The 25,476-nt window shown below is 51.4% G+C and overlaps 11 protein-coding genes across 11 annotated transcripts; 5 read left to right on the forward strand and 6 right to left on the reverse strand.

The window, feature by feature from the left end:
• Positions 1 to 414: 414 nt before the first annotated feature.
• Positions 415 to 1,032, reverse strand: Z519_02777 (uncharacterized protein; the record flags this gene model as incomplete). Its single annotated transcript, XM_016760533.1, has 1 exon — positions 415 to 1,032. One exon carries the CDS (start codon positions 1,030 to 1,032, stop codon positions 415 to 417), a length of 618 nt encoding a protein of 205 aa, XP_016624054.1.
• A 412-nt stretch (positions 1,033 to 1,444) lies between these two features.
• On the reverse strand, positions 1,445 to 3,229 carry Z519_02778 (amidophosphoribosyltransferase; the record flags this gene model as incomplete). The annotated part of the gene is made up of 1 exon (XM_016760534.1): positions 1,445 to 3,229. One exon carries the CDS (start codon positions 3,227 to 3,229, stop codon positions 1,445 to 1,447), a length of 1,785 nt encoding a protein of 594 aa, XP_016624055.1.
• A 2,637-nt stretch (positions 3,230 to 5,866) lies between these two features.
• Z519_02779 (uncharacterized protein) lies at positions 5,867 to 7,736 on the forward strand (the record flags this gene model as incomplete). Its single annotated transcript, XM_016760535.1, has 2 exons — positions 5,867 to 7,245; positions 7,319 to 7,736. 2 exons carry the CDS (start codon positions 5,867 to 5,869, stop codon positions 7,734 to 7,736), a joined length of 1,797 nt encoding a protein of 598 aa, XP_016624056.1.
• Positions 7,737 to 8,367: 631 nt separating this feature from the next.
• Z519_02780 (uncharacterized protein) lies at positions 8,368 to 9,453 on the reverse strand (the record flags this gene model as incomplete). The annotated part of the gene is made up of 1 exon (XM_016760536.1): positions 8,368 to 9,453. The coding sequence occupies one exon, from the start codon at positions 9,451 to 9,453 to the stop codon at positions 8,368 to 8,370; it is 1,086 nt and encodes a 361-aa protein (XP_016624057.1).
• A 1,034-nt stretch (positions 9,454 to 10,487) lies between these two features.
• On the forward strand, positions 10,488 to 12,638 carry Z519_02781 (uncharacterized protein; the record flags this gene model as incomplete). The annotated part of the gene is made up of 5 exons (XM_016760537.1): positions 10,488 to 11,045; positions 11,115 to 12,011; positions 12,104 to 12,278; positions 12,361 to 12,477; positions 12,544 to 12,638. 5 exons carry the CDS (start codon positions 10,488 to 10,490, stop codon positions 12,636 to 12,638), a joined length of 1,842 nt encoding a protein of 613 aa, XP_016624058.1.
• A 74-nt stretch (positions 12,639 to 12,712) lies between these two features.
• On the reverse strand, positions 12,713 to 15,319 carry Z519_02782 (uncharacterized protein; the record flags this gene model as incomplete). The annotated part of the gene is made up of 1 exon (XM_016760538.1): positions 12,713 to 15,319. The coding sequence occupies one exon, from the start codon at positions 15,317 to 15,319 to the stop codon at positions 12,713 to 12,715; it is 2,607 nt and encodes an 868-aa protein (XP_016624059.1).
• Positions 15,320 to 17,292: 1,973 nt separating this feature from the next.
• Z519_02783 (uncharacterized protein) lies at positions 17,293 to 18,509 on the forward strand (the record flags this gene model as incomplete). The annotated part of the gene is made up of 4 exons (XM_016760539.1): positions 17,293 to 17,425; positions 17,470 to 18,031; positions 18,082 to 18,277; positions 18,333 to 18,509. The coding sequence occupies 4 exons, from the start codon at positions 17,293 to 17,295 to the stop codon at positions 18,507 to 18,509; spliced, it is 1,068 nt and encodes a 355-aa protein (XP_016624060.1).
• Positions 18,510 to 18,706: 197 nt separating this feature from the next.
• Z519_02784 (uncharacterized protein) lies at positions 18,707 to 19,509 on the reverse strand (the record flags this gene model as incomplete). Its single annotated transcript, XM_016760540.1, has 4 exons — positions 18,707 to 18,862; positions 18,921 to 19,218; positions 19,244 to 19,386; positions 19,444 to 19,509. The coding sequence occupies 4 exons, from the start codon at positions 19,507 to 19,509 to the stop codon at positions 18,707 to 18,709; spliced, it is 663 nt and encodes a 220-aa protein (XP_016624061.1).
• A 1,028-nt stretch (positions 19,510 to 20,537) lies between these two features.
• Positions 20,538 to 21,874, forward strand: Z519_02785 (uncharacterized protein; the record flags this gene model as incomplete). The annotated part of the gene is made up of 4 exons (XM_016760541.1): positions 20,538 to 20,615; positions 20,676 to 20,918; positions 20,969 to 21,611; positions 21,660 to 21,874. The coding sequence occupies 4 exons, from the start codon at positions 20,538 to 20,540 to the stop codon at positions 21,872 to 21,874; spliced, it is 1,179 nt and encodes a 392-aa protein (XP_016624062.1).
• Positions 21,875 to 21,944: 70 nt separating this feature from the next.
• Positions 21,945 to 23,422, reverse strand: Z519_02786 (tRNA dimethylallyltransferase; the record flags this gene model as incomplete). Its single annotated transcript, XM_016760542.1, has 2 exons — positions 21,945 to 23,288; positions 23,354 to 23,422. 2 exons carry the CDS (start codon positions 23,420 to 23,422, stop codon positions 21,945 to 21,947), a joined length of 1,413 nt encoding a protein of 470 aa, XP_016624063.1.
• A 519-nt stretch (positions 23,423 to 23,941) lies between these two features.
• Z519_02787 (uncharacterized protein) lies at positions 23,942 to 25,285 on the forward strand (the record flags this gene model as incomplete). Its single annotated transcript, XM_016760543.1, has 1 exon — positions 23,942 to 25,285. The coding sequence occupies one exon, from the start codon at positions 23,942 to 23,944 to the stop codon at positions 25,283 to 25,285; it is 1,344 nt and encodes a 447-aa protein (XP_016624064.1).
• Between the last annotated feature and the right edge of the window lie 191 nt (positions 25,286 to 25,476).

Raw genomic sequence — 25,476 nt, forward strand, 5'->3', positions numbered from 1 at the left:
GTGGTGGGCAGCTTGTAGCCCACAGCCCGCTAGGCGCCTGCCCCTCCAAGCCCCCTGCTAATGACACCAACACCACCTGATTAGGCACCTAAATAGGCTCCCTAGCCCTAGCGAGGCCCCCACCAACTCCTCCATACTGTAGGTAGTACCGAGTAAGTCATGCTTAATCAAAGCGCACTGGTGCCACTAGCCCTTGCACCACCCAGCCTCCTCCGTCACCACCATCACCCTCGGTTCATGCATCCTAGGAATCATGAATGCAGATGGCTGGTCTTCGCTAAGATACCTGTCTAAACCTTAACACCTGTTCTCCCATAACTCGCCCCATGTTCCGTCGCTAGCCACAAGGCTGGGGATCCTGCGAACCTCCCAGCACTTTGCAATCTCCGTGCTCTTAGCCAGTGTAATCCATCTTCATGGTGAATAGGTGATGAACAGCCCAATAGCACATTGATTCCAGTCTTGAAACCATGTCAAACTGCTGTCAGGGCTGCTCATCGTCATGCTGATCCGGCCCGGAACGCAAATAGTGCTGCCAATCTCATATGCATGTCCCGGCTGCATGTGTATGGTCTTCGGTAGCCCATGCGGGTTGGCTTGAAGGGGCTGATTGTTGTACGTAGTCTTCCCCTCCACTGCCCCTGCACCAAGCATGGACAGGGAGAAAACGTACGTCCCATTGATGCCGGCCAGTTCAAACGAAGAGGTGCTCAATTCGATCTCGTTCGGCAAGAGGAATTCTACAGTGCACGTCTGCCCCTTGCGAGACACGGGGATGTCAAAGTTGAAGATCATTTCGATGTCGGCAGCCGTGATGTACGGCATGTCGGTGTTGGGAAAGGCAGTGTCAGGGTTGCTAGAGGAGATTGGTATCATCAGATGGGGGAATTCGAAGTCAGGAAAGGATGGTAAGAATCCGGGACATGGCCCTGGCTGGGTAACGTCGCCGTCATCGTCGGTGCTGGTCGGAGTGTAGAGCTGGGCACAAACGCTGCCGAAAATGGCACTGAGCAAAAGGAACAGCAGAGGCATGATGGCGACGTGGTGATGAAGAGAGTCTCACTCAAATGAACGAGTCAAAAGGTCCAAAAAGCCCAAGGTGATAGCCAGGGTTGAGAGCCTGCCGCAAAGGAAGAAAATGGAAGATGTAGAAGAGGCGGTCTTGTGCTAAATGGACTTGTTCGCAGCAGGGCCCCCGGTCAGTGGAAAAGAGTATCTGGTGCGCGCCCAGTGGCAGTGGCATCTGCATCTTTCCCTGAAGACCTGGAAGGCGCAAATGAATGGGGAAGAAAAAGGGCATTCTCAGCGTGCCTCCTGAACAATTGCAAGCGACGAGTCCCTCGCCTGGACTTGGATAACCCGCCGCTCCTCTATGTATGTGCTTCCGGAAAGATGCTAATCAACGCAGACCAATGCCACCTTTGCTGTGCCGGCCTGCTGAAATTCACTCATTTCGGGGAAAGTCTCCCAAATTGTGCAGAGCGATGTCCATGCGGTCTCGCACGGTCGGGCTTTCCTCCTCGAAACCCAGGGACGTCGCAGGACCACGATGCGAGCCCGGAACATCCGTCTGAATCGACTGCTCGTGTGAAATGCCATTGACCACAGGGACCACCTTGCCGTTCTTGGTTACCACTGCGCCATTCGTGGCAAGCTGGATTTGGTGTTCGCCTGCGACTCCTTGGGCAACCGCCCGTCGGGCTTCGTCAATGACCTTCAGCTTCCGCGTTTGCCCTCTAATTCGCTCCAAGTGTTCAAAGTAGTCGTCGTCGACAGGGGTGATGTATGTCCCACAGAACACGCCGACCTCGAAATTGCTCGGGGCGTCACGCGCTTGTGCTTCTCGAGCTGCGTCAACGCAAGCTGCCTTCAAGTCCTCCAAAGTCTGATAAATCACACTGTCGGCCCCAATGTGTTTTGCAATGGCATCAGGCCCATGATAGTTGTGTGCAACCAGCTCAAACGGCGACGCCAAGTCGATACCGTATATGTGTGCATGAGTGATCGGAGGGGCGCAGCTCGCGAAGTGCACCTTCTTCGCTCCCGCTTCTCGAGCCATCGTTACAATCTCCCGGCTGGTAGTGCCTCGTACGATACTGTCATCCACTAAAAGAACATTGCGGTCCTTAAACTCCATCGCCATCGCGTTCAGTTTCCGTCTCACCCCCTTTTGCCGGGCCTTCTGCTCTGGCATGATGAAGGTTCGGAAGACGTATCGGTTCTTCACAAAGCCTTGGCAGTATTCCTTGTCCAGCGCTTTGGCCACGACAGATGCTGAAGTGACAGATGTCTCTGGAATGGGTATGACCACATCAATGTCTTCCAGGTCTTGAGGACTGAGCACCTTTTTGACGTGTGCTGCAAGCCGCAAGCCCATATGCTGCCGGCTCCGATGGACACTGATTCCATCCATGACTGAATCGGGACGGGCAAAATAGACATACTCAAAGATATCAGGCGCGTATTCTTTGCGTTGCTGCACCTGCCGGAAATGGGGCTCGTGACCTTTCTGAATGATAACAGCCTCTCCGGGCAGAATGTCCCGTATGATGTCGAAGCCAAGTTGGGCCAGAGCAACTGATTCCGAAGCCATCATGTAATCTTTGCCCGGACCGTCGGCTGATTGGCGGGATCCAAGGACAAGAGGGCGGATGCCAAACGCATCTCGAAAGCCAATGAGACCATAACCAGCGATCATAGCCGTGCAAGCCCAGCCACCCTTGCATCTCTCGTACATCCTGCTGAGGGCTGCAAATACATCATCCTCGTTGACACGGGCTTTCCCAGTCTCGTTGAGTTCATCGGCAAAAACATTGAGCATGAGTTCGCTGTCGCTATCGGTGTTGATGTGTCTATGAGCCGCCAAATCCAGATGCTGTTTCAATTCGGGAGCGTTGATCAGGTTGCCGTTATGCGCCAGACAGATCCCATAGGGACTGTTCACATAGAACGGTTGGGCCTCGGCGTTCGCACTGCTCCCTGCTGTGGGGTATCTCAAGTGGCCCAAGCCCATGAAACCAGGGAGATCAACTACTCTTGCGCCATCGTGAAACACTTTTGCTGCCATGCCATTCCCCTTACACTGGTATATTCTCCCGCCGGTCGCACAGGTCGCGATCCCACAGGCATCCTGGCCACGATGTTGAAGGAGGTAGAGGGCTTCATGGAGGTCGACGGCAGCGGCGGTAGAGGAAGTGTTGGCAAGAATTAAAGCAAGGATGCCGCACATTTTGCCCAGGGGTCTATACAATTCTAAGAAAAGGTTAGCCCACAAAGATGCTCATGCCGACTTCTTGCGGTCAAAAGCGCCAAATGCTGCCATAATCAGACCCGAGAGTTTTCAGCAAAAATAGATATGAAGTCTAACATCTAATAAAATACACAAAATGGGATCATCCTGCAGGCGTGGCGGGGATGGAAAGGCTCTCACATACCTAGAATGACATGACAATCGGCACACTGGCAGGATCAGGAGGGTTGAGGAAAGATAGCACACGAGTCAGGGTTTTATGATCGGGAAGAATCGAGGACTAGCAGTTGTAGTTCGTCGCTTCGGACCGAGCAAGAGCGGATCTCAGGATGAAGTGAGTCCAGAGGGCGCAGGAGATGCCAACTTGGAGCGAGGTCCTCCCTAATTGAGACGGGCGAAGAGACGACATGCTGAGCCTTCTGAGAGGGGAAATTCCTGCTTCATGCTGGAGACGGGCATTATTTTTTTTCTGGTCAGCGGCGAGATTTGGTTAGCGAGCGATGCATGCATGGCATTTTGCCGCATTCTGTAGCCAGTGGTTGGTGCAGTTGGTGTAAACTCTTTTTTCTTGGAGATGAAGGGGACGAGGCCCCGCCATTTGCCGGACTTCCATAGATAGAAGGTGAGCCGAGAGCGTCGGATAATCTTCGGTAAACTTTCGGATCCGAGGCTACACAATAGGCTGCAACAACAGGCCGTGAAATCGTAGAAAGTGACTCTCTTAGACATGAAATGTCCATACTCGACAATGCGTAATGGCTCCTCGTCTGGTGATGAACCTCCTCCTGTTGCCAATGAGCCTTATTCGATCCATGTGGAGAGCGATGCCTCGCGCTGCAAGGACGTGCGAAAACACTATTACATCCCTCTTCAGCCATGCGCACACAGTCTAGGAATCTCAGCCGTGCGCCTGTTCTCCCCCCAATCATCTCACAGCAGCATCGACTTGGACGACAATGGAGAGCGTGTGGATAGCATCACCTAATGGATATGACATGGCTCTTCGAACAAAGTGTGAAGATGTTCAGAATGAAGCGATCTGTCCGAGAGCCTCGTTGTTGCGAACAAGCTCCGCGTAAAAGCAGTACAAGATTTTTTTTTTTTGAAGTGCCTTGCCAAAGGTAGATTCCAAGAGTAATTTGGGCTTGGCATCAAGTATATTGCTTTGTAGACGCCTTTTGTGGTGCCAGATGGAGCGTCCGTCGGTGCGGGAGTTGTTTGAAAGATACCCAAGTGAGGGATTGATTATGATCCGGGAGGTATGGAAACATATCCACGAATTTTCTAAGACCTCTCGCATGAGCCCGACTATTACCTGCTTCGTACTAGCCCTCTTCCACAGTCAAACCGCAAAATGGACCAGGGTTGCTTGCCGCAAAAGAAGCAAGAGACTCTCAATACCTCCCTTTGAGCCGGCGATCTGGTCAGCTTCAGTAAGGCACGACAGGTAGCTCTCAAAGAAACTGCAGCACTTCCTCAAATGGGCCGACGGGACTGGGGGAGGTTGAATAGCAGTTTCCAACTTGCATGACCTTGAAAGGCAAACACAGAACAATGAGTCTCCATGTCTCCCTTTCCTTTATGGACACCAAGACTTGTTGTAGATCTCTTCTTCTGACTTGCCCGCCACACAGCGTGCGCTTGCTGACTCTCTCCATTTGTCCAAATCCCATTCTCACAACGTCAGTAGCTGTGGCGGTTTCAGCATTCTTCAAACATGAAGGGCAAACAGTGGAAAAAGACCCCCCTTTCCATTCGAGCCTCGCACGTGACCCAAACATGAATTGACCTTCAGCTTAGAGTACAAATCAGCCATGATCATCTCAGACACAACGGAGTTGGGAACAATGATGGCGGCTGAACAAAGTCTTTTGTAATCTGGTTTTCTCTCCCCCTCGCTGTGTCTCTACCACGTAAGCCTTAAGACAAAAGCAACCCATGTTGCACACCAACAAACATCGTTGTCTCAATCATGATCCCGAAGGTGTGTTTGTTTGAACCATGGGAGTAGCTGAACGACTCTCGTGGCCTTTGATTATATTCAAAACCAACCAAGACCCCTACAAAGAGGGAAGGTAAAGAGTCGCGCCCAGTGAACCGCATTCAGAACTGCTGGTTTGGTCGCCATGCTTCCTCTCGGCGGATTTTTAGTCTCCTGGGTCTGCGTGTGCCATTTAATATTCAGCGCTCGAACTTGCTGTGTCCGTATTCAATCGCTTCTCTTTCGCTCTCTTCAGAAGCTCTCCACAGACGCTCTCTTCAGATACTCTCCTTAGGCACTGTCTTCAGACGTCTTTTCTCTTGCTCCTTCACCTCCTTGTTCATCCTTTCGTCTGCCTCCTCTTATTCAAGATTCAGCGAAAACTGGTCTTCTCACAGAGAGAGAGAGACTTCATCTTCTTCGTCTTCTGCTTCTTCTTTCTCTTCTTTCTGTCATATCTCCCCTCGCTCTCCGCAGACCTCACATTCGCTCAGTCCACCCGGTTCGCCATTCCATTCAGCCTTGTCTTGACCCTGGTCTCTGTCACTCCTTCTACCATTTTCTCGTCTTGATAAGAAAAAGCCCGTCTGGAAAGACAGCAACATCACAGACATCAGGGCAAGGAATAAGACAAGATGCTTCCACATAAAGGGACGGCAGCCCTGCAAGCCCCAGTCAGTCTGCTCCAAGCGCAGGCGCGCCCGCCAGAAACGGACGCGCCCGGAGGGCGCTTCCATCCCTATTATCGAGATCACCTCTCTGAACTATATGACAAGGACGTCATTGTCTTGGACGATGACGACGACAACAACAACAATGGCAACGATGAAGATCTCGTTATAACGGGAAGTCGACAGGTTTCAAAACCCCGAAACCAGAAACCACGAAGGGACGTCCACATCAACAGGGCTTGGCAATTGTTTGATGGACCAGTGGGATTTCATCACGGGTGCGATGTCGAGTTGGCGGACCATTCCTTTATGCGAATCGATGAATACCTTCCGTTTGTCGAGGGCGGCCCCTTCATCAAAGGATACAGACTCTCGCATCAAAATCGCCTGGAGCTGTTAATGCCCGAGCGGCCGTTTGAGCTAGTACAGCTCGTTAAGATCGACGAGAACTTAAGTGTTCAATCCACCATGTCAACGGTGAAGGTTTCCCAAGTGATCAGGAAATGTACAATCATCTTCACCAGTCAACGGTACAGGGACTTGAACTACCGAGACCACGTTAGAAGACACTTAGGAAGCGACAATAACGTACCATTCAATGACGTACCAATCTACTTTTGTCGTTATAAGAGCGCCGACTGCAATGTGGGAATTGATGGGAGAGTTCCAACTGGTCCACCTCTCACTGGCAGGATTGAACACCTACACTCAAGCCAGGCAGACAATGGTGCCTTGATCGCCCCAGACGGTCAGCAAATCGAGTTCTGCATATCGAATCGAGAGGTGCGCCGGCAATGGCGTGGAGTGGGACACTCGAAAAGCAGGAGATACACATTTGGAGACGCCTTTTGCGGTGCAGGTGGTACTTCGTCTGGTGCTCTCGAGGCAGGCCTGAAGTTCAAATTCGGTGTCGACTTCGACCTGACAGCAATTGCGACTTACAGACATAACTTTGAGTGTACCGGTACGCAGGTCATGCTAAACGATATCTCTGACTTCATCAAGAGTGCGTGCGCTTCAGAGGATGGCTTCAAGGTCGACTTCCTGCATATGAGCCCTCCCTGCCAGCCGTTCTGCGGTGCAAACCGAAGTCCAAATGAAGAGGCCAACAGGAAAAATATGAATGCGTTCTCCAAAGTCGGCGACTTGTTGGATGTCTGCAAGCCTCGCATCGCCACGTTGGAGGAGGCAAAGAGCCTCACGGATGTTGATAAGAGGAAACATTTTCGTGATCTCATCTCTTGGTTTATCGAAAAGGGGTACAGCGTCCAGTGGAAAGCTGTGGAACTGGCCAAGTTCGGCGTGCCGCAAACGAGGAACCGAGCAATTATAATTGCATCAGGGTGAGCAGAGAAGAATTCACTCACCCTCTTTTGAGCTATCATGTTGCCCGATTCGCTAATCAAAATGGCACAGGCCAGGCGAGCAACTTCCTGCTTTCGTTCGACCTACCCACGGCAACGGACCAGGTCTTAAACCAATTCCATCCATCAACAGCGCCATCAACTCGATTCCTGCGAACGCAAGGCACCAGAAAGAGAGGCCATTTATGCGGGCACCAAAGCCTCCGTACGCGGGGAGTGAGCTGTGCAAAACCATCATGACATCGGTCAAGCCCCATCACTACCACCCCAGTGGTCTGCGAAGATTCAACATCCGCGAGTATGCGAGTCTGCAGACCTTTCCTCTAACATTCGTCTTTGCTGGATCCATGTCGGAGAAGCTGAAGCAAATCGGCAATGCGGTGCCGCCCTTGTTTGCGAAAACCCTTTTCAAACATTTGAAAGAGAAGTTGACGGCCACAGACGACACCGAGGAGAGAGAATATCTCTAGGGTCTGGGCCATGAAGAGGGCTGCATTCAAATGGTTCTAAAGGGAGAAAGGGAGGGGCCGGTCTTTGTCGTGGGTAATTCGGACTGCATGTCACATAGTATGAAGCTATCCCGAGGGCTATCCGGGCTACGTAGCTTCACTCAAGAACGCTGGCGTTTCAACCAAAACTCCGTACAAATGAAGTTGGTGCCAAGCAGGCTGTTCCTTGATAGGTCTAAATACCATTGAAGATTCATGTCATGTGACTTCATGCCATGTGACAATGTCATGTGACAAGTCCCCCACCGCTCTCAGCCTCTCCTCTTCTTGATCTCTTCCAACTCTCCCAACTCTTCCATTTGGAAACCCAACTGCCCCATCAGTACTTACGGCATGACTGGAGACTTCCGTGAAGATTCGGTGCTACTGTTTTCCCCAATCAGCATCTTCTCACTAAGACTTTGCCTTTTCTCTGCTGACATGCGAGGGGATCCGATAGCTGCTCGACGTCTGGGTTGCCAAGTCATCTTTATCTTCTGTATACAGAAAAAGGTTGGGTCACTTGCAGATCTTTAACGCTGTGAATATACGATGTCGACATAAACCTGGGTATCATTTTCCATTCGCACGCCAAGTCCTCCAGACCGAGTCTTCAAGCAGCCAATGCATGTTCCAGCACATTTTTCCACTGCTCCCATCGCCGCTTGGCAAATTCGGCCATTCCTGCAATCTGGTCGACACCGACCACAGAGCCGCCGCTCTTTTCAATTCTCAAGAACGATGCCAAATCAGCACTGTTACTGCAATCCACTGTGATACATCCGCTCTCCCCACAAGACTCTTCCTCAAGAGCGTCCATGTCCATAAGAATCCAATACCGATCTTCGTCATTTTGCATGGTCAACAGTCTCTTTTCGGGCACAAATACACCCCAACTGCTGGGTACTGGCATTCCTCTTAGTCGCAGTGCCCTTGCTTCTTTCACATCCATTGAGCAATTTACTTTTCCCAAGTCCGGATCCCACCATGCCCTTGGTATGAGACAGTTTCGCAATGCGGCATGTAGAGCAAGCCACGCGGCATCGAATATGGATCCGCCATGACTGATACACACCATGTCGATGTAAAGCGTCCAGTATGCCTTCAACTGAACTTCGGCCTCTATTCCTAGCTCTAGATCCTGGGATTCTGGAGGTGGGGTGTAGGTGATCTCGAGGTCAGAGGTTCTGACGAGCTGCGAAGTATGAAGCAATGAGAGTAGGCGTTGGGATATGGACTGCGCTTCGACTGAAGGAGCCGTGTTGGCAGGGTGTTTGGGTGAGCAACCCGTGGCCAGTTCGATGTTTGGCACGAGAAGGTTGTACAGCTCAATGGCCGAGTATTCTGCCTCTTCCTCATGGTCATCCACCTCATTCTTCCGTCTCAGTGAGGTTGTCCGGTCTTTGTCTGAGAATTTGCTGACCCGAAAACTGGGAATCTCGCTTGCAGAGAGAATTTCGGCGCGAATACCACAGACTATTGTCGTCGCTCCGATCTTGACCAAGGAAGAGCCATTACAGTGCGTCAATGAGCCCACGTTGAGCTGGATAGGTCGTGGTTCGGAAGGGATGCGGTTTGAAGGGCGGCGAGGCGGGCTTTGCTTCAAATGGGCGTAGAGAAGTGCATTGGGAGAAATGAGCGGCATGGCAGAGGGAGGCAGCGAGGCACTAGTGGCAGTTAGGGGATCTATTGAAGGCATTTCTGCCAAAGAAGGAGCACCCTACATATTATCGCAGTGTGTATGGAAGAACCGGAGAAATTGGAGTTTTTGTTTTCTGGACATTGGTGAATTTCGCGGACTATTCTGCCGGGACAAATCTGGAGGCGGTGACGGCCGCTGGGCACTGTGATTGGCTCTTAAAACTATAAGGTAGAAGGTACGCTAACCGTAACAAGTACGGGCTTATCCCAATGCATACTGCCATCTTGGTATCCGACAACTATTCATTTTCACTATTATGAGGGGCGCCGTTCCCGATATACACGCTGAGTGCAGAACACGGCGATCATACTCGGCCCCTATCGTACGGAATCATCTACTCTGCACGGTAGATGCGTCCGTGTTAGGTGAAGCAGAAAGCCTATGGAAGCAATTCCTTCCGAGGGTCTCGCACCATCGGGAAGGGATTGATGTCTATTGGCCACACAATCCCGCGCTCGGAAGCATTCTCGCCACAATGAAAGACGCGAGAGCCAGGAGCGAAGTACTCCGTAAAGAGCGGGGGAAAAGGTAAAACCCGCATTGGTACCAACAAATCGCTACTAAGCTCCAGTGGGCAGTTGAGAGTAAGCCATCTCGATTCCATCGACCAAGGATGAAACACAAAAAGAGGTTCGTCTGCTAGACTGCCAGCGGGTTTGAGTTGTAGTGCAACAAGAATGCCGCGCTCAAGTACCGCTGCATACATTGTTTTTCATCTTTGAGGTCTGTTTGCCGTCGGATCGGGAGCTCTATCTGCTCTACATCAGAGCTCTGGAAGAAGGCGCTGGAGATATAAAACCGCCGAGGGTAAATGGAGATTTTCGACGGAGGCCTGACTATTATTTATTCGGAGATCCGAGACTGACGCCCATCCAATTCCCAATACACGGCACTACACAACATTGCATTGGACTTTGACAACTACTGCATTGCATTACAGTACATTTCGTTGCATAACAGGACGAACCAGAGTCAATCAGCCAACATCTACAATCCACGACCTGCATCTCTACCACTCCCACCGCTGGAAAATGACCGACGCCGACCTCCTCGACGTTCTGATCGTCGGCTCCGGCAGCGCCGGCCTGACTGCGGCGCTGTGGCTGACCATCTACAACACGACACACCCGCGGCAACAGATCAGGTTCAAGATTCTCGAGCGACGCGGGGGTCCTATGGCCATCGGGCAGGCAGACGGGATCCAATGCCGCACTGTCGAGATCTTCGAGACCTTGGACCTATCTGAGGATCTGCTCCGCGAGGCCTACCACGTCCTCGAAGTCGCCTTCTGGAGCCCCGACGGCCACGGCGGGATTCGCCGAAGTAATCGCGCGGCCGACACGGCCAAGGGCCTCAGTCACATGCCGCACTTGATCCTCAACCAGGCACGTGTCAATGGCTTGCTGCTGGAGAAGATGAGAAAGCTTGGTGCTGGGAGGGGTGAGGAAGTCAGTTACAGCTGGACGGTGAAGAGCGTGAGTCTGGACGAGGAGTTGGCTGGGATGCACGCTGCGAGTTATCCGTGCACGGTTGTTGCGGTGCGGGAGGAGGATGGAAAAGAGGAAGTTTTCAGGGCCAAGTACGTCTTGGTAAGTCAGTTCACCAGAAATGATGGGTTGTGAAGGTCCTCTTTGCTGACATCTGGTCTTGAAATTCAGGGCTGTGACGGTGCACACAGCGTTGTGCGCAAATCGCTGGGCTACAAGATGGTCGGAGACACCACCGACGCAGTCTGGGGGGTAATGGACATCTATCCCCGAACCAACTTCCCCGACATCCGTCGCAAAGTCACCGTCCACTCAGACTCTGGTTCCCTCCTCGTCATCCCTCGAGAAGGCGGCTCCCTGACCCGCTTCTACATCGAATTCCCCACAGGCACAAACGTCAAGGATATCAAACTCGAAGATCTGCACAAGAAGGCACAGCAAATCTTCCATCCGTACAAGATGGACTTCGCAGACACGTACTGGTGGTCGTGCTATTCAATCGGTCAACGTCTCGCGGATCACTTTACCAAAGCCAACCGGGTATTTTTGACCGGCGACGCATTCCACACGCACTCCCCAAAGGCCGGACAGGGAATGAACGTCAGTCTGCAAGACGGCTTCAACATCGGCTGGAAACTCGGCCACGTCTTGACGGGGCAAGCGACTCCGGAGTTGTTGAAAACGTACAGCGTCGAGCGCGGTAAGACGGCCGCGGATCTCATCGACTTTGACCGGTACTTTATGAACCTATTTGCCAGCAACAAGGCCGACAACGAGAAGAAAATCACCCCGGAAGAATTCCGCGAGGGCTTCATCAAGTCCGGACGGTACACTGCCGGCTTGACTTCCAAATATGAGGATTCCAGCGTGACTTGCAGTGCAGGCAGCACGCAGGAGTTGGCAAAGGAGATTGTGGTCGGCATGAGGTTCCCCAGTGCGCAGGTCGTACGATTCTGCGATGTCAAAGCCATGCAACTTGCTCGGGCCCTGAAGGCAGACGGTCGGTGGCGCGTGATCTTCTTCGCAGGCCGGATCGAAGACCCAAATATGCTGACGAGGCTGAATCAGGTTTGTCCTGTCTTGCGTCCCACCAATGTTGCTGTTGTTGTTTGCCGTTAAAGAAAGAACAGAAACTGACCCAAATCTTTTTGTTGTCCCAGATCGCAAAATACATGGAATCTGCGGCCGGTCCCGTGCGAAAATACACTCCTGTGTCGGCAGACATTGACAGTTTCATTGAGCCTATCGTCGTCCTCATCGGCAATCGCATGGGCCTCGAGCAGGAGCAAATCCCAGACTATTTCTGGCCTGTTACTGGAAAGTGGAAGATGAGAGGTAAGTAAGGAGCGAGCGCAATGTCCCGAAAGGCGAGCGACACCACTACTTTGTGCTGACTCTGTTTATCTGTCGCCACTAGATTTGCATAAAGTATTCGTTGACGATGAGCATTACAACTCGGGCCATGGCCATGCTTATGAGAAGTATGGCATACATCCCGACAAAGGGGCTACCGTGATCGTGCGCCCTGACCAATGTACGTTATATACACATTCTTCCTCTTGCTGCGCCTGATGCGGCCTGCTGACCACGTTTCCTCTAGATGTGTCGAAAGTGATTCCCATCGATGATGTTCAAGGAATCGGTCAATTATTCGAGGGATTCTGTGTCTCGAAAGAGCTGAATGGCCATCTGTAAATCCTGACAAGTGGTCGACAAGTCTTTGTGTATTCTATATCTATCTGCACCGCCCATGCTCTGTGGGATTGTTGTCAAAACTGGCCAGGCGTTCGCCAAAGCAGGCAACCGACGCACAATGCATTGACAAAGCAATGCTGGCCCACGACCCAAGCCGCTGTGTAGAGGTACTTCGGGGAGAAGACAGTCCATATAAAGAGGTGTTCTCTGAGCACCATGCAAGCCACCATGACCGACAAGGTATGAATGCAAGCAAAAGTTGTCAATACTGTAAAGAGAAAAGAATATGTACCACTTTTGAGATGAAGAGAACTGAACAACTGGCAAACTGCAAAGGACCACCATATCGGACCCGCCCAATTACTTATGAACGTGAGCATCCCAACAGCAGCTACATTATAGCCGCTGATACCGTTGTATGCATTAGACAGATCGATGGTGGCGATGGAGTTGGTGCTACCAAAAGTGAAGAAGGAGGCGTATTGAAACAGGAGAGCTAGAATGGTAATCTCGCTGACCGAATGCTGTCTCCCCCGACGGAGAAGGTAGAATTGGAGGTTGAAGAATAAGAATAGCGGCACATACACCGTTCGGGACTGCGTAATGAGGAACAGAGATAACACATCTTGAAATGCTGTGAGAAACCGCCGTAGATGCTCTGCGCCTTTCCAGGGCGCTTCGTAGTATATTGCGCAGGCGAGTAAATGGGTAAGACCTAGGAAGACCACTCTTGCCAGGCTCACGAGTGGGTACGCTGATACGAATCCGACCAGCGGATTGAGGATTGCGAACGAAGTGAGCAGCTCAGGCGCGTCGGCTGCGGTGAAAGCAATCTTGAAGAGGAAGGCCGAAATGGATACGAGTGCCGGCAATATGCCCATCTGCGGTGAACCCATCCATATCCCTGCTCGATGACTCAAATTGCGCGAAAGTGCGGCGTAGGCGAGCATGACCAGCGTCCACAGGATCCATGAATTGGGCTCGATTACTTCAGCGAGTAAGTCGGCCTCGCCTGCGTATTTCTGGCCAGTCTGTCTCCACCGTCTGGCCACACCAAAAAGGAAATATGCGAGGACTGTACTTGTCGGTCCCTGCAATATATCACGAGCACCCCTATTGGCGTTGATTGTTTTAAATCTGCTGTCTTTGCAATGTAGAATGACCATATAGCCAGCAAGAGTCCAATACCAGAACTGATGCTCTTCTTCGACGTAGCTGCTGGCGAACATAGTGACGGCATAGGCGATCATGATGAGGAGGAGGATCACTCCGTCTACGCCTGCCAAGAGGATACCATGTACAAAACTAGGCATGCAAAGCGCCAGCGCCAGCACGCTGAGCCCGATGCCTGCCTGCATGCTTGTAAGGTCATAATTACTGGCTGTGCCACTAAGAAGGTTTTGCGCTTTGTACAGGAAAGCTTTGAGAAAGGTTGTCGGCGCAATGGGATGTGACGCGTCCGCCGCGATGGCTTGGTGCTCCTCTCTGACACGCTGCCATAGACAGGCGAGGATTTCGGCGTCTTCTCCATCGGTGATTGAGCATTGCGTAGATGTAGACACTTTTCCAAATTCTCTCGGAAATGTTGCTTCGGCGATTCGCAGGATCTGTTCTGCATTGCCATATAGCAACGCATACTGATCTTGCGGATGGGTCCAGAGCTCCAACAATCGCGGGATAATAACCCCGAGGTTGTTGAGTGGAATGGGAAATCCCAGTAGAGCGGCAAGAGTGGGAACAATGTCCGATTGTTCAACAGTGTCGTAGTACTGATAGTCAGCCGCATCATTGACGGGGCAAGGTTGTCCTTCGAACGCCGAACTGAACTTTGGAGAGATGAACGTAAGCGCCGTGGAAACTTCTCCCGGAGAAGAGGCTCCATGGTTCCCGCCCTCATTCATACCATGGTCACCAAGCAGTACTAATAGACATGACTTGAGATGGTCATTGCTTTCCATTTCTAAATAAATATCCCTGACGATGCCATCCATCTCGGCCTGCTTTGCTGGCATTCTTGGTCCTTTGGGCCCAGTTTTGTGCCCGATGTGGTCCAGGCCGAGGAAGTGGAGTGTCATTCCAGACCAGTCCTGGTTTGTTAATTCAGAGGGGATATGCCTGGTGACATTGTTGTCGACTTCGGTGAAGTCGGACACGAAGAAACTCGTCGTTCCATCAGTTCGAGTGAAGAAATCCGGAAACAGGCGAAGCCAAGTATCGTCACCATACATCACGAGCTTGCCGCCTTTCGCTCGTAACTGAGCCAGCCATGTGTCTTGATCCTTGAGGGTCGACGTCGTGTCCGACTCAGCAAAGTTGAGGATGAGATCCACAAAGCTTGGGACTGAGCCGGTTGTGATGGCTTTAACGCGCGGCATAGTGATGGTTGGCGGACTGGCATGACCGGTGAATGGGACTGCAGCGCCAGACCTTATCAGGCTTTGAGTAAAGACAAATTGAGAGGCGTTTCCGTAGACGAAATCGCTCCGTAAGGCATCAACAACCATGAAGATGACACGATCGAAAGGTGATGGCAGAGTCTCTGCTTCGGATGTGGCAGGCCATGTTGCCAATCCTGGTAGAAAGGCTTTGTGAGGAAAGAATCCCTTTGCAAAAATCAGAAGAGCCGCTATGAGAACGATGTTGGAGAACACGAGCGCGGAATTTCGGAGCGTCATGCTCATCCTCGACGGACGCGATACGAGCTAACGGGGTGGATTGCGCGAAACTGTTCGTTGAAACCTCCTGCACGTCCTGCGAACCACTCCTTAAGCAGTGAGCTCGTTGTGGCTTATCATCTTTGCTGGACGCAATGCCACGGGATGCTAGGTCAAAATATCTTCCAAGAACCCAAGAACGGACAAAGATGTTGTGAGCAGCGAAACTGAGGTTGAAGATTGCGAGCGTCTGGACGTGAACTATCTTGCGTGGATGCCAAGGGTTGATCCACCGTAGAATAGGTAGCCTTGTAACACGCTAGCCTCGTTCATGTCAGCCAGCCTTGTCAGCCAGCCTTCGTGGTTGTGTTGACCCGAGAGCACTCGATACAAAAGACATTTCACTCTAATATATCGAATATGATATAATATGAGCTTCGATCTAAATATTTTCTAGGGAATAAGAACCCCGGTTGTGGTATCAAAGCAAAATACAGACATGCTGAATAGCTAGCTTGGATGAATCCGGCATGGCGACGCGAACCTCAGTTGGTTGACTAGGCTCAGTATCGTAGCTGTCAGCGCTCCGGCAGCCACATTCGTGATGGTGGAACTTGAAGAGCGCCGCGGCATTGGTCAATGAACCATCATGAGAATACATTTTTGTATCATATTCCTGGAATTCGACTCACCAACCGGGATTTATGTTCCTAGAACGTCACCTCGTCAGTGCCCAACCAATGTTTGGTGAAGGAACCCAGGAATAAAACATCTAATGCTACGACTGCGCATGGGCATCGCAAGACCAAATGAAACCCTGAAAGCTTGCGGAATCGCAACTAGTCTCGAACCGAAAATGCCAAATATTAATAGTCAAAGTGTCTGCTCGCAAGTCCACTCGTTCCCAAAATCGTCAATAAAGAATCTTAGATTCGAGGCGCGAAGGGCTGCAATAATAATTGGCACAAGTAGAGAGCAAAGGAACGAATGAGCGACGCTAGCTCTTCGTCCGGCTGCCACCAGGCAAGACGGGGAAGATGAGTGACGCCTCCCGAGTGGCCGCCATATTGTTTGTTTAGAGGCAGCCCATGGCAGGGTAAAACACCTATCGTGAATTCCCCCTCTCCTGGCCTACCTACCCGCCTATCATGGCGGGGTCAAAGGTGATGTCCTCGGCTCAGGGTTTGGTCTCGACGACGTGCGTAGAGCCAATGCAGCCACGGCGGATAAGCTGCGCCTAACCAGCTGCCGAAAGCTTTCCAAGTGAGGAGTGTCCGATGGGCTTGCATTCCGGTACACCAGCGAACAGAAACGCGGCCCAATGCAATCATGGATCGAAGGATTGGGGTGACTCTCGAGGAAGCTGGAAAGGCAGACAAGACCCAGCAGCATGAATGAGATGTCTCAATTTCTGTGCATAAATTCTCCCTATCGCCCCGGGGCAATACCTGTCTCCTCATCCGCATTGGTCCCCTATGGCCCGATCCTCCAGCGGGGGAGAAACAGAGGGAAGAAAGGAAAACAAAAGTGACAGAAGGTTTCCTATTCTTTCTGAAGTCACCGTCGACGTGCACTAAACATCAGTCTTGGTTGGCCTGTCAGCACTCGGCTTGGTTTGGTTGCTCTACTTCGGCTTTCGGCATGGTACCAGCAAACTTCTGCGCCTGGGCCACTCCTCGCTCGTTTCTCCTGCATTTGGTACCTGAGAGCTCTCATCAGAGGTGATTTTGAGCAGGTCAACATCGACTTGCCCAGAGAATATGGTGAGCAGCGAAACACAGGCCTCGACAAATTCCTCTACTGCAATTTGTTCCAGGCAAAATTGTCCGCCTCGAGATGATGACCCCGAGGCCATCTAGACCATTTACACCATCTCAAGTCCGTGGATGAAGTTGAGGTGATATGAGCACTCTTGCCCTCTCGGCACTTCGACCACCTTCAGCACCTCAGATAACAGGGATGCTGCTCGATATCGTCGCAATTACGCACAAGCTTTCTCCATGTCTTCCATATTGACTTTCGAGCTGTTGATCGATGAATACGGAGAGCTCTTGATTGAGAAGCTCAAGGACTTCGCTGGGCCAGGCGAGACTGTTGACCTGACTCACTGGTTTACCTGTTGGGCATTTGATTGTCAAGGCCACATAATCGTCTGCTCCTTCCAGCATTCGCAACAGCGGTTGTGCTAACTGGCGACACGTTTTCTCAACGCTTTGGGTTTCTTGACAATGGTGAAGATATCGGAGGCATCTGTGAGAGCCTTCGTCAACGAATGCCCTATGCCGCTTTTGCGTGCGTATATCCAGAACTGCATCCAACCTTGTTCAAAATCGTCAACTGGCTCGCCGGCACAGCCACTGGTAAAGTAGACTATACCATCGCCTATACCACGGAGCGTATCGCAGAGAGAATGGAAGAAGAAAAGCCGGATAAGAAGGACATGCTTGCTCAGTTCATAGCCGGTCAGCGGAGTGATCCCACCACTTTCACGGACTGGGATGTTCTCATTAGAGCCTTTGGTAACATTGTGGCTGGCGCTGACACAACATGGATCACTCTCACCGCTATCATTTATTATCTGCGGAAGAATCGAAGATGTCTTGACAAGCTGCGCAGAGAGATCGATGAGCTGGCCAACACAGGGTCAATTTCGAATCCTGTCTCTTTCTACGAGTCCCAGCGAATGCCCTACTGTCAGGTGGTGATAAAAGAAGGCCAGAGGATGTACCCTGGCACTGAGTAGGAAGGGGGTTTGATTATCCATTCGGCTTCACTTACCACATTTTCAGGTTGCCCTTGTTCCGTGTTGTCCCAAGGGGCGGGGCGATGATCTCTGGAACGTACTTCCCTGAAGGAGCTGTTGTCGGCATCAACAACTGGGTCGCCCACTGCAACAAGGACGTATTTGGGCCTGACCCAGACGCCTTCCGCCCAGAGCGCTGGCTCGAGGGAGATACCACAGCCATGAGTCGTTACTACATCCCCGTAAGTTCCAGAGGTCTTCATACGGACGACGACAGGTGCTGACAGTACGGACAAGTTTGGAGTCGGTCCTCGAGCTTGTCAAGGCCTGAACGTTGCGTTGATGGAGATATCGAAATTTGTCCCTCAGCTTGTCCGCCACCTTGATTTCGATATGCTCAGTGAATGGAAGACCACGAGTCGGTGGTTAATGTTCCAGTCCAACCTCAACGTCAAAGTTAGATTCAGAGTTTAGTTTCTGGGTACAGTCATCTGCAAGCTCAAAGAGGTAAACGTAGTTCTCCTCGAGAGGCGTGAGTTAAGGAAGAAGACTTTCTGTGGTAACATGTCCTTTTTTCTTGTGAAGGGAGGGGAAAACCAGAAGAGTAGGTGATGAACAGTAGATTTCCACCCTAAAGCGAAGAATATATATTCTCTCATCACAATGTTACACTATCCCAACACTATCCCAACTGGCCTTCGGCGAAGGTTCAGACACCCCATATCGAACCCCAAGTTTTGCGCATCCTTGCCAGGTCGGATTTTGACTCCAGGGCGAATTGTCAGCCACCTATTGTCGGCCCTTTCTGGAATCTCTTGAAAAAAGACCTAAACTTTGGCAACGTCAGTAGCCGACTCTTGTGCGTGTAGATAATGCCAGACTCACCTCTGTGGGCCAATCAAACTTTTTCCACTTTTTCCACGCGTAATCTGGTTTGTCCAGCTGTGACCTATCCTGTCCATCTGTCTCGAACAATCTCTCGATGCCATAAGGCGCCCCTTTGAACTCAATGCCAGGTTGCAAGACTTCTTTAACCATGGCTTCTCGCCATTCCAACTCGCCCTCTTCATCTGAGTATTGTCGTACAGAACGCCCAACACGAGCGCAATAATTTTCACCAGTGTGTCGGGGCGAAGCAATCCAATCTCGTCCAAGATGTTCAGAGTGGTGAATACTGCCCGGCCTATGAGCTTGAGAGTCGCCAGCACCGTGTCTGGGTCGTCGATATTGAACCAGAAGCCTTGATAGTTGAGAGGCCAGGCAAATTCTTCAACAATTGATCATAATCCTGCTGGCGATGGACCTTTTCGCGGGTAGATCCCTTGGAGAATTCGCGGTTGAACGATAGAAGCTAGCTATTTATAGCTTAGAAAGGGCGTAACGAGCAGGGGCTTAACCGTGAACTTACCTGGTTCTCCATCACTTCTTGAAAACCATAGCCATTGAAATCACTAAAGAAGTGCTCCCCAAACATGTCCTAGTCCCGAATCTCTATCTCCCATTGCAAGCGAGCCACCAACTGATATCCTTCCGTTGTAAGGATCCAGCTATGCTCTAGATGCTCAGAGCCGGAAGCTTGCAGATGCTTTCCTTTTTGCCACAGATTAATTTTCGTTGACCGGCCATGCTTGTGCCTCCAGTTGCAGCTTCTTCATCTTCCTCCTTATACTCTTCAGACGGATCGTATTCCAAACCATTTGCCTGTTTCTCCGCCTTGACATCCTCCAACGGTCTACAGAGTGTCAGGTCATTGAACTCGGGCGCAGCAGTTTGTGCAGTAGCGTGATCCTATGAGTTAACATAGCACTTTAGTTCTCCTTGCTTAAAGGTTGAAGGCATACCTTCCCAGTTCATGCCCCGAATTACGCGCCGAAGAGTGGTCCCTATCAGAGTCCTCGAGTCGACGGATAAGCACGTCTTTATTGCCGCTGTACGGCAAGTTGCGTTGCTGAAGCAGCGTGGCAAGGTCAGACTTTTTTTAGACCTGTATAGTCACAGGTAGCATTTCCTTTCCCTGCTTCTGATGGCTGCGACTGTCGCTTGGAGAGTGGCTGTGATTTGGCGACGTTGCCATCAGTTTGGCTCAATGCCCGTTCCTTGCCTGCCATATTCTGCCAGAAGAGGTAGATTTGACGGAACCACAAGACGGGAAAGCGGAGGAGAATGGATGACGGAAGCAAGAAACAATCATTCAACTCGTTGCGTTTCGTCACGGCTTCCAGTAGCTCCAGAGGTCACCTTTTTGGAGGTCACCTTTTTAACCCTGATGGATGTTGGCACCGTCCTCGTCAACAGATGACGTAAAGTCCACCACGCGACGCGACTTGGATCGCGCTCTCACGTGGTCTCGGGATTTCCGTCCACGATGGTCTACGTCGCACTTGCACCCTCGAAACCACAGTGGCTGTGGTATATCTCTACCTCCATGCCGCATCTTTCAGGAGACACAATGCCGGCAGACATGAATGCAAAAGAGCCTTCTGTTACAACTGATGCGCCATAATGGCTCAAAAACACAACTTTAATCTTGAGCCGGTGTCTCGCTTCGCGGGCCTGAGTGCGGCCATTAGAAGACCACGGGTACGTCTCTCCGAACCTATAATCGCATCACCGGTGCGCAGCATGTGCTGAGCGAGTTAGGAAATCGCATTCTTTTCTTTCGATGAAGACCACAAATTCCGACTGGATGCCTCAAGCCTGCGCTACTACTACCCGCCTGCACTCCCTTGCAACCTCAACAAAGGGTTCGAGACATTTCGTCAGCTCGATGACTCTGAGGATGACCATCTGGATGGCCTCCTGGAGGCTATCATCGCCTATGAGAAAGAGAAGGGGTCTAAAACGGAGATCGATTTCCTGACATGGCGAGGGATGATGACCAAGGTGTGATGTGCTTGATATAACTGCGAAAGACTCGCTCATGGCCCAGACAGCTGATGATCGTTCCATTCTCCAAGTTGGATGATTGGGAAATGAACGTCACCTTATTCCAAGACACCATCTTCATCGAGGAAAATCACACCAAGAAAGTTTCCTCCCGCGAAGAACAGTATTCATCCGCCGGCCGACCAGGTGCTATGTCCCAAGACCTTATGAGTTTCTGGGGATACAAGTTCGAGACCGTGTGCTTGATGCCGACACCATGGCCCGCGACGTCTCGAGAGTACATCGAGTCCCGAGAAGACATGATGGTTAGCAACCACGCTCAATATTGCTCAATCGTTCGAACTGGCTTCGGCAAAGTAAAGATGATCCTGGGCGGAGAGGTAGACGCTGTTATGGCCTTCAAGCCAGAAGACAAATCGCAGCCGATTGAATGGGTGGAGCTGAAAACGACAGCGACGGTCACCAATGAGAGGGAGCAAATCAAATATGAGAGGAAACTCCTCAAATTCTGGGCACAGTCGTTCCTGCTGGGAGTACCGAAGATCATTGTCGGTTATCGCACTCAGCAAGGTTTGTTGGAGCGTCTCGAGGAGTTGAATGTGCAGAATATTCCAGACAATGTCAAATTGAAGGGCAAGGGTTTGTGGGATGGACAAACCTGCATCAACTTTGCCGCAAGCTTCCTGGAGTGTAGGCACAGCCTCAAGACATGCTCGAATATTGCTAACTCCGCCACAGGGCTGAAAACCGTCATAACTTCTGACGGCGTTTGGCGAATCCGAAAGCGAGAAAAAGTCCCCGTCCTGGAGGTCTTTAAGCTCGAGGAATCAGGCCACGGTGACATGTTGTCGCCAGCTTTTGTCGAGTGGCGTATCAATGGCCTGAAAGCCCACCAGCAGCATTTACAGGATCTCCGTGAACGGGCCAAAGACAAGACGTCTGAACCTCCATGAATGGCCCTCTGGCGTTGATCCTTGTACCATCACGTGCCTTCAAGAGAGTATAATTGAGTTGCATCAAGCATCAGCCCGGGGAAGTCGGTAGCTGTACGTGCTGAATGACGTCGATTGCTGCAGCCGGCACTGACACGCGGTTACGGTGCCGTACGACAAGTTTCTTGTGGCTGCGACTCGCAAGATGTGCCCTCCATTCTTTCTCAGTCATGAGAGTCTTTTGGCACAGCTGGCAAGTCCTAGCTTCGCGGACATCATTCATGTCATCCTGCTCGATCTGTGAGAGTACTTTCTCCGCCATGAGTGAGAGAGATTTGGCTTCGGGTAACTTGTGCCCTTTCAGGAAAGGGTTCACGATTGCTTGCGTAGGCTCTGTCACTGTGCTGTCCCAGCTGGTTGAATCAGTGCAGTCGAGAAGGAAAAGCAGATCAAACCTCCCGGCAGCCTTCAGAGCTTTCGCCAGCCGAATGCGGACGAATCGGTTCTGACGCTTAGCATAGCGTCTAGTGCTCGCTTTAACAGCATCTATACCCTGCTGCTCTGCCACCGCTACTTTGGCAGGATCGGGATTCAACGCTTGACGCACCTCTAGCCAAGGCTTCATTTCTTTGTAACCGATCGATCCCCAAATACCGTTGGCAAGGTCGACTGGCTCTGCTTCTTGTTTCAACTCCTGTTCCAGGCTTGCCATTTGCAATACTTCGTCACATAAACCGTTTGCAATCATGGCATCAACTCGATCATTTAGTCTCTGCTTTAGTACCACGTCGTCGGCTTCCAACCATAAGAGCAGACTCGGATAACGCAGAGTCATTCTTCGCCCACTCATGGCACCATCCTCGTCCATATCGGTGTCAATCGTGGTATCTCCGTTCCCGTGGACGAGATGGGCTTGACGTTGTTCAGCATATATGTCAGAAGCCGTTCTCCCGCTCTGGAGGTATATTTGGAGAGACCGCCTGATCTTGTTTCGATCATTGGGATGCCATTTTTTGGCCATCTCGGGGTCAACCTCCTTGAGTTTCGCGAAGATCTCCTCTGTAGAAGCCGACAGGATAGGGAACTCTTCGTTTCTGTCAATTGCATCGTGGTCTGAGCGATTCTCGTCCCCGTCGGGAGTAAGAATAGCATCATTGAAGAGCAAGGAAAATGTGTAGTAAATCGTCCCGCCCACAACAATAGGAAGCCTGCCCCTCGCTCGAATCTCATCGATAACCCGTGAACTCTCTTTGACAAAGTGCTGCACAGTCCACAGTTTGTCTTTCAGACCGATGAAGTCGAGCAGGTGATGGGGGATTCCATTTCGTTCATCCTCAGGAATCTTGTTAGTGATGATCGGCAGCCCCTTGTACATTTGCATTGCGTCACAATTGATGACTTCGCCGTTGAATCGAGTGGCCAGTTCCACAGCCAACTATCTCTGTAGCGATTAGCCTTTTCCTCCAACCATTTTCTTTTCTAACCAGGGTAGGGGTTCACCTTTGACTTGCCGGTGCCGGTGGCACCAATGATCATAACCAAGGGATTTCTCTGGGGAGAGGATGCCATTTTCAAACACCGCCCAAACACTGGAGACATAGAATTGGATCGACGCAGGACTCTTTCACGGACGAAATGACCGCCGCGACTGCCTTCCTCCCCATAACCACAAGGCTAGGTGTAGTCGACTCGCCGTACCTGAAAAGTCGCCTGAGGACTAGCACTGAGCCTCGTTTAGAGCGACAGCATGGGGATGTCGAAGGGCGAGAATTGAGCGTGAAAGAGGACCGGCCGATCTAACAGACAGGGTATGTACTGAGTATTCTGATTTTCGAAAATTCAACTATGATAAGCGCGCTTGGGACACGAAATGCTCCGCAGAAGAGCGGATTTCTAAGGTGGATCACTGACGCAGAGAGTGAAGCACAATTTCACGTGCAATTTCACGTGCAACTTCAGGTGCTACTTCAGGTGCTTCGTTCCGCATTTCAAATTCATCTTGGTAGATCCCAAAGAAAAAATTTGCGAGCACTCGTCGTCATTCTACAAACTCCTGGCATCTTTACTGTTGCTGAGGAGTCATAGACCATGGCTGAAGTCGTCCAGGCCCGTACGACGCTGACATCGCCGTCTCCTTCTCGAAAACGTTCGGCGTCCCCGGACGAAGCAGCGCCCGCCACCGACCCAACAAGCACCGCTCTCACAACGGCGAACAATGAAACTTCGCTCACCGGGAACGAGGAACCTCCGGCGAAAAAGACAAAACTGATCCGCCGCAAGCGCCGCCCTGCGCGGCCCCAGGTTGACCCTTCGACGATAAAATCCACGCCTCCTCCGCAAACTGGGACGGTGTTTAACATCTGGTACAATAAATGGTCTGGCGGTGATCGGGAGGACGCGTATTTGTCCAATCACGCCGCTCCTTCACGTTGCAATATCCGCAACGACTCTGGATGGACGGCAGCAGACAGGACGCCGGGGAGTTATTTCTGCCTGTTCTTCGCGAGAGGACTGTGTCCGAAGGGTCACGAATGTCAATATCTGCACCGACTGCCCACGATATACGACGTATTCAATCCAAATGTGGACTGCTTCGGACGGGACAAACATAGCGACTACCGGGATGACATGGGCGGGGTAGGAAGTTTCATGAGGCAGAACCGCGTCCTCTATGTTGGAAGGATCCACGTGTCGGACGATATCGAGGAAGTAGTAGCACGGCATTTTCAAGAGTGGGGAGAGATTGAACGTATTCGAGTCCTCACGGGCCGAGGTGTCGCTTTCGTCACGTACGTCAACGAGGCGAACAGCCAATTCGCAAAGGAGGCAATGGCCCACCAGGCACTGGATCACAATGAGATATTGAACGTGCGGTGGGCCACTGTGGATCCAAACCCGCTCAGCCAGAAGAGGGAAGCCGCCAGGATTGAAGAACAAGCCGCGGAGGCTGTCCGTCGGGCGCTGGGTAAGAGAGCTGTTAGGGAGATCGAAGGACGCGAGACGAGGGAGGAGAGGGAGAAGAGAAAGATTGAGAGCAGTTACGGGTTGGAAGGATATGAAGCCCCCGAGGAGATTTGGTTTACCCAGCAGCAACAGAGAGAGTTGGAGGGTCAGCGGTTGGGCGAGAGAGGCTTGCTCGAGGCCCCTCCAACTCCTGGTGCTGGCTCTAGTGCCGAACAGGGCTCGACGATGACGACGACGACGGAAGGAAATATTGCTGCTACTCCGAATGAGTCTGGATCGAAGCCGCGAGGACCGAATGGCAACGGCCAACCAGAGGAGAACGGCATCTTGTCAGGCCCCACACTGGCGGCCTTGAGGGGATATACTTCAAGTGTGCATATAGGGTCTGGACCCGTCTCAAAGCCTGCAACAACAGCAGCAGCAGCCGGGCCACTTGTCGCATACGGCAGCGATGACGAGGAAGATTGAGGCCGCACAACAGGATTAATCACTCTAGAACAGAGAGCAAGACAGAGATCAGTTTTTGAAATGTGCAAAAGTCTGCAACCGCATTTCTCATGTCTATCGAGACTTGTTTGTCTACTTCTGCTTCCATGCTTTTATGCCCTGTCTGTTTGTTCCCTTCCCAAATTTCGGTTTTAACCTGCTCATCTCAAAAC

This window comes from Cladophialophora bantiana (genome assembly GCF_000835475.1).
Source record: "Cladophialophora bantiana CBS 173.52 unplaced genomic scaffold supercont1.3, whole genome shotgun sequence".
NCBI classification, from domain to species: Eukaryota; Fungi; Ascomycota; class Eurotiomycetes; order Chaetothyriales; family Herpotrichiellaceae; genus Cladophialophora; species Cladophialophora bantiana.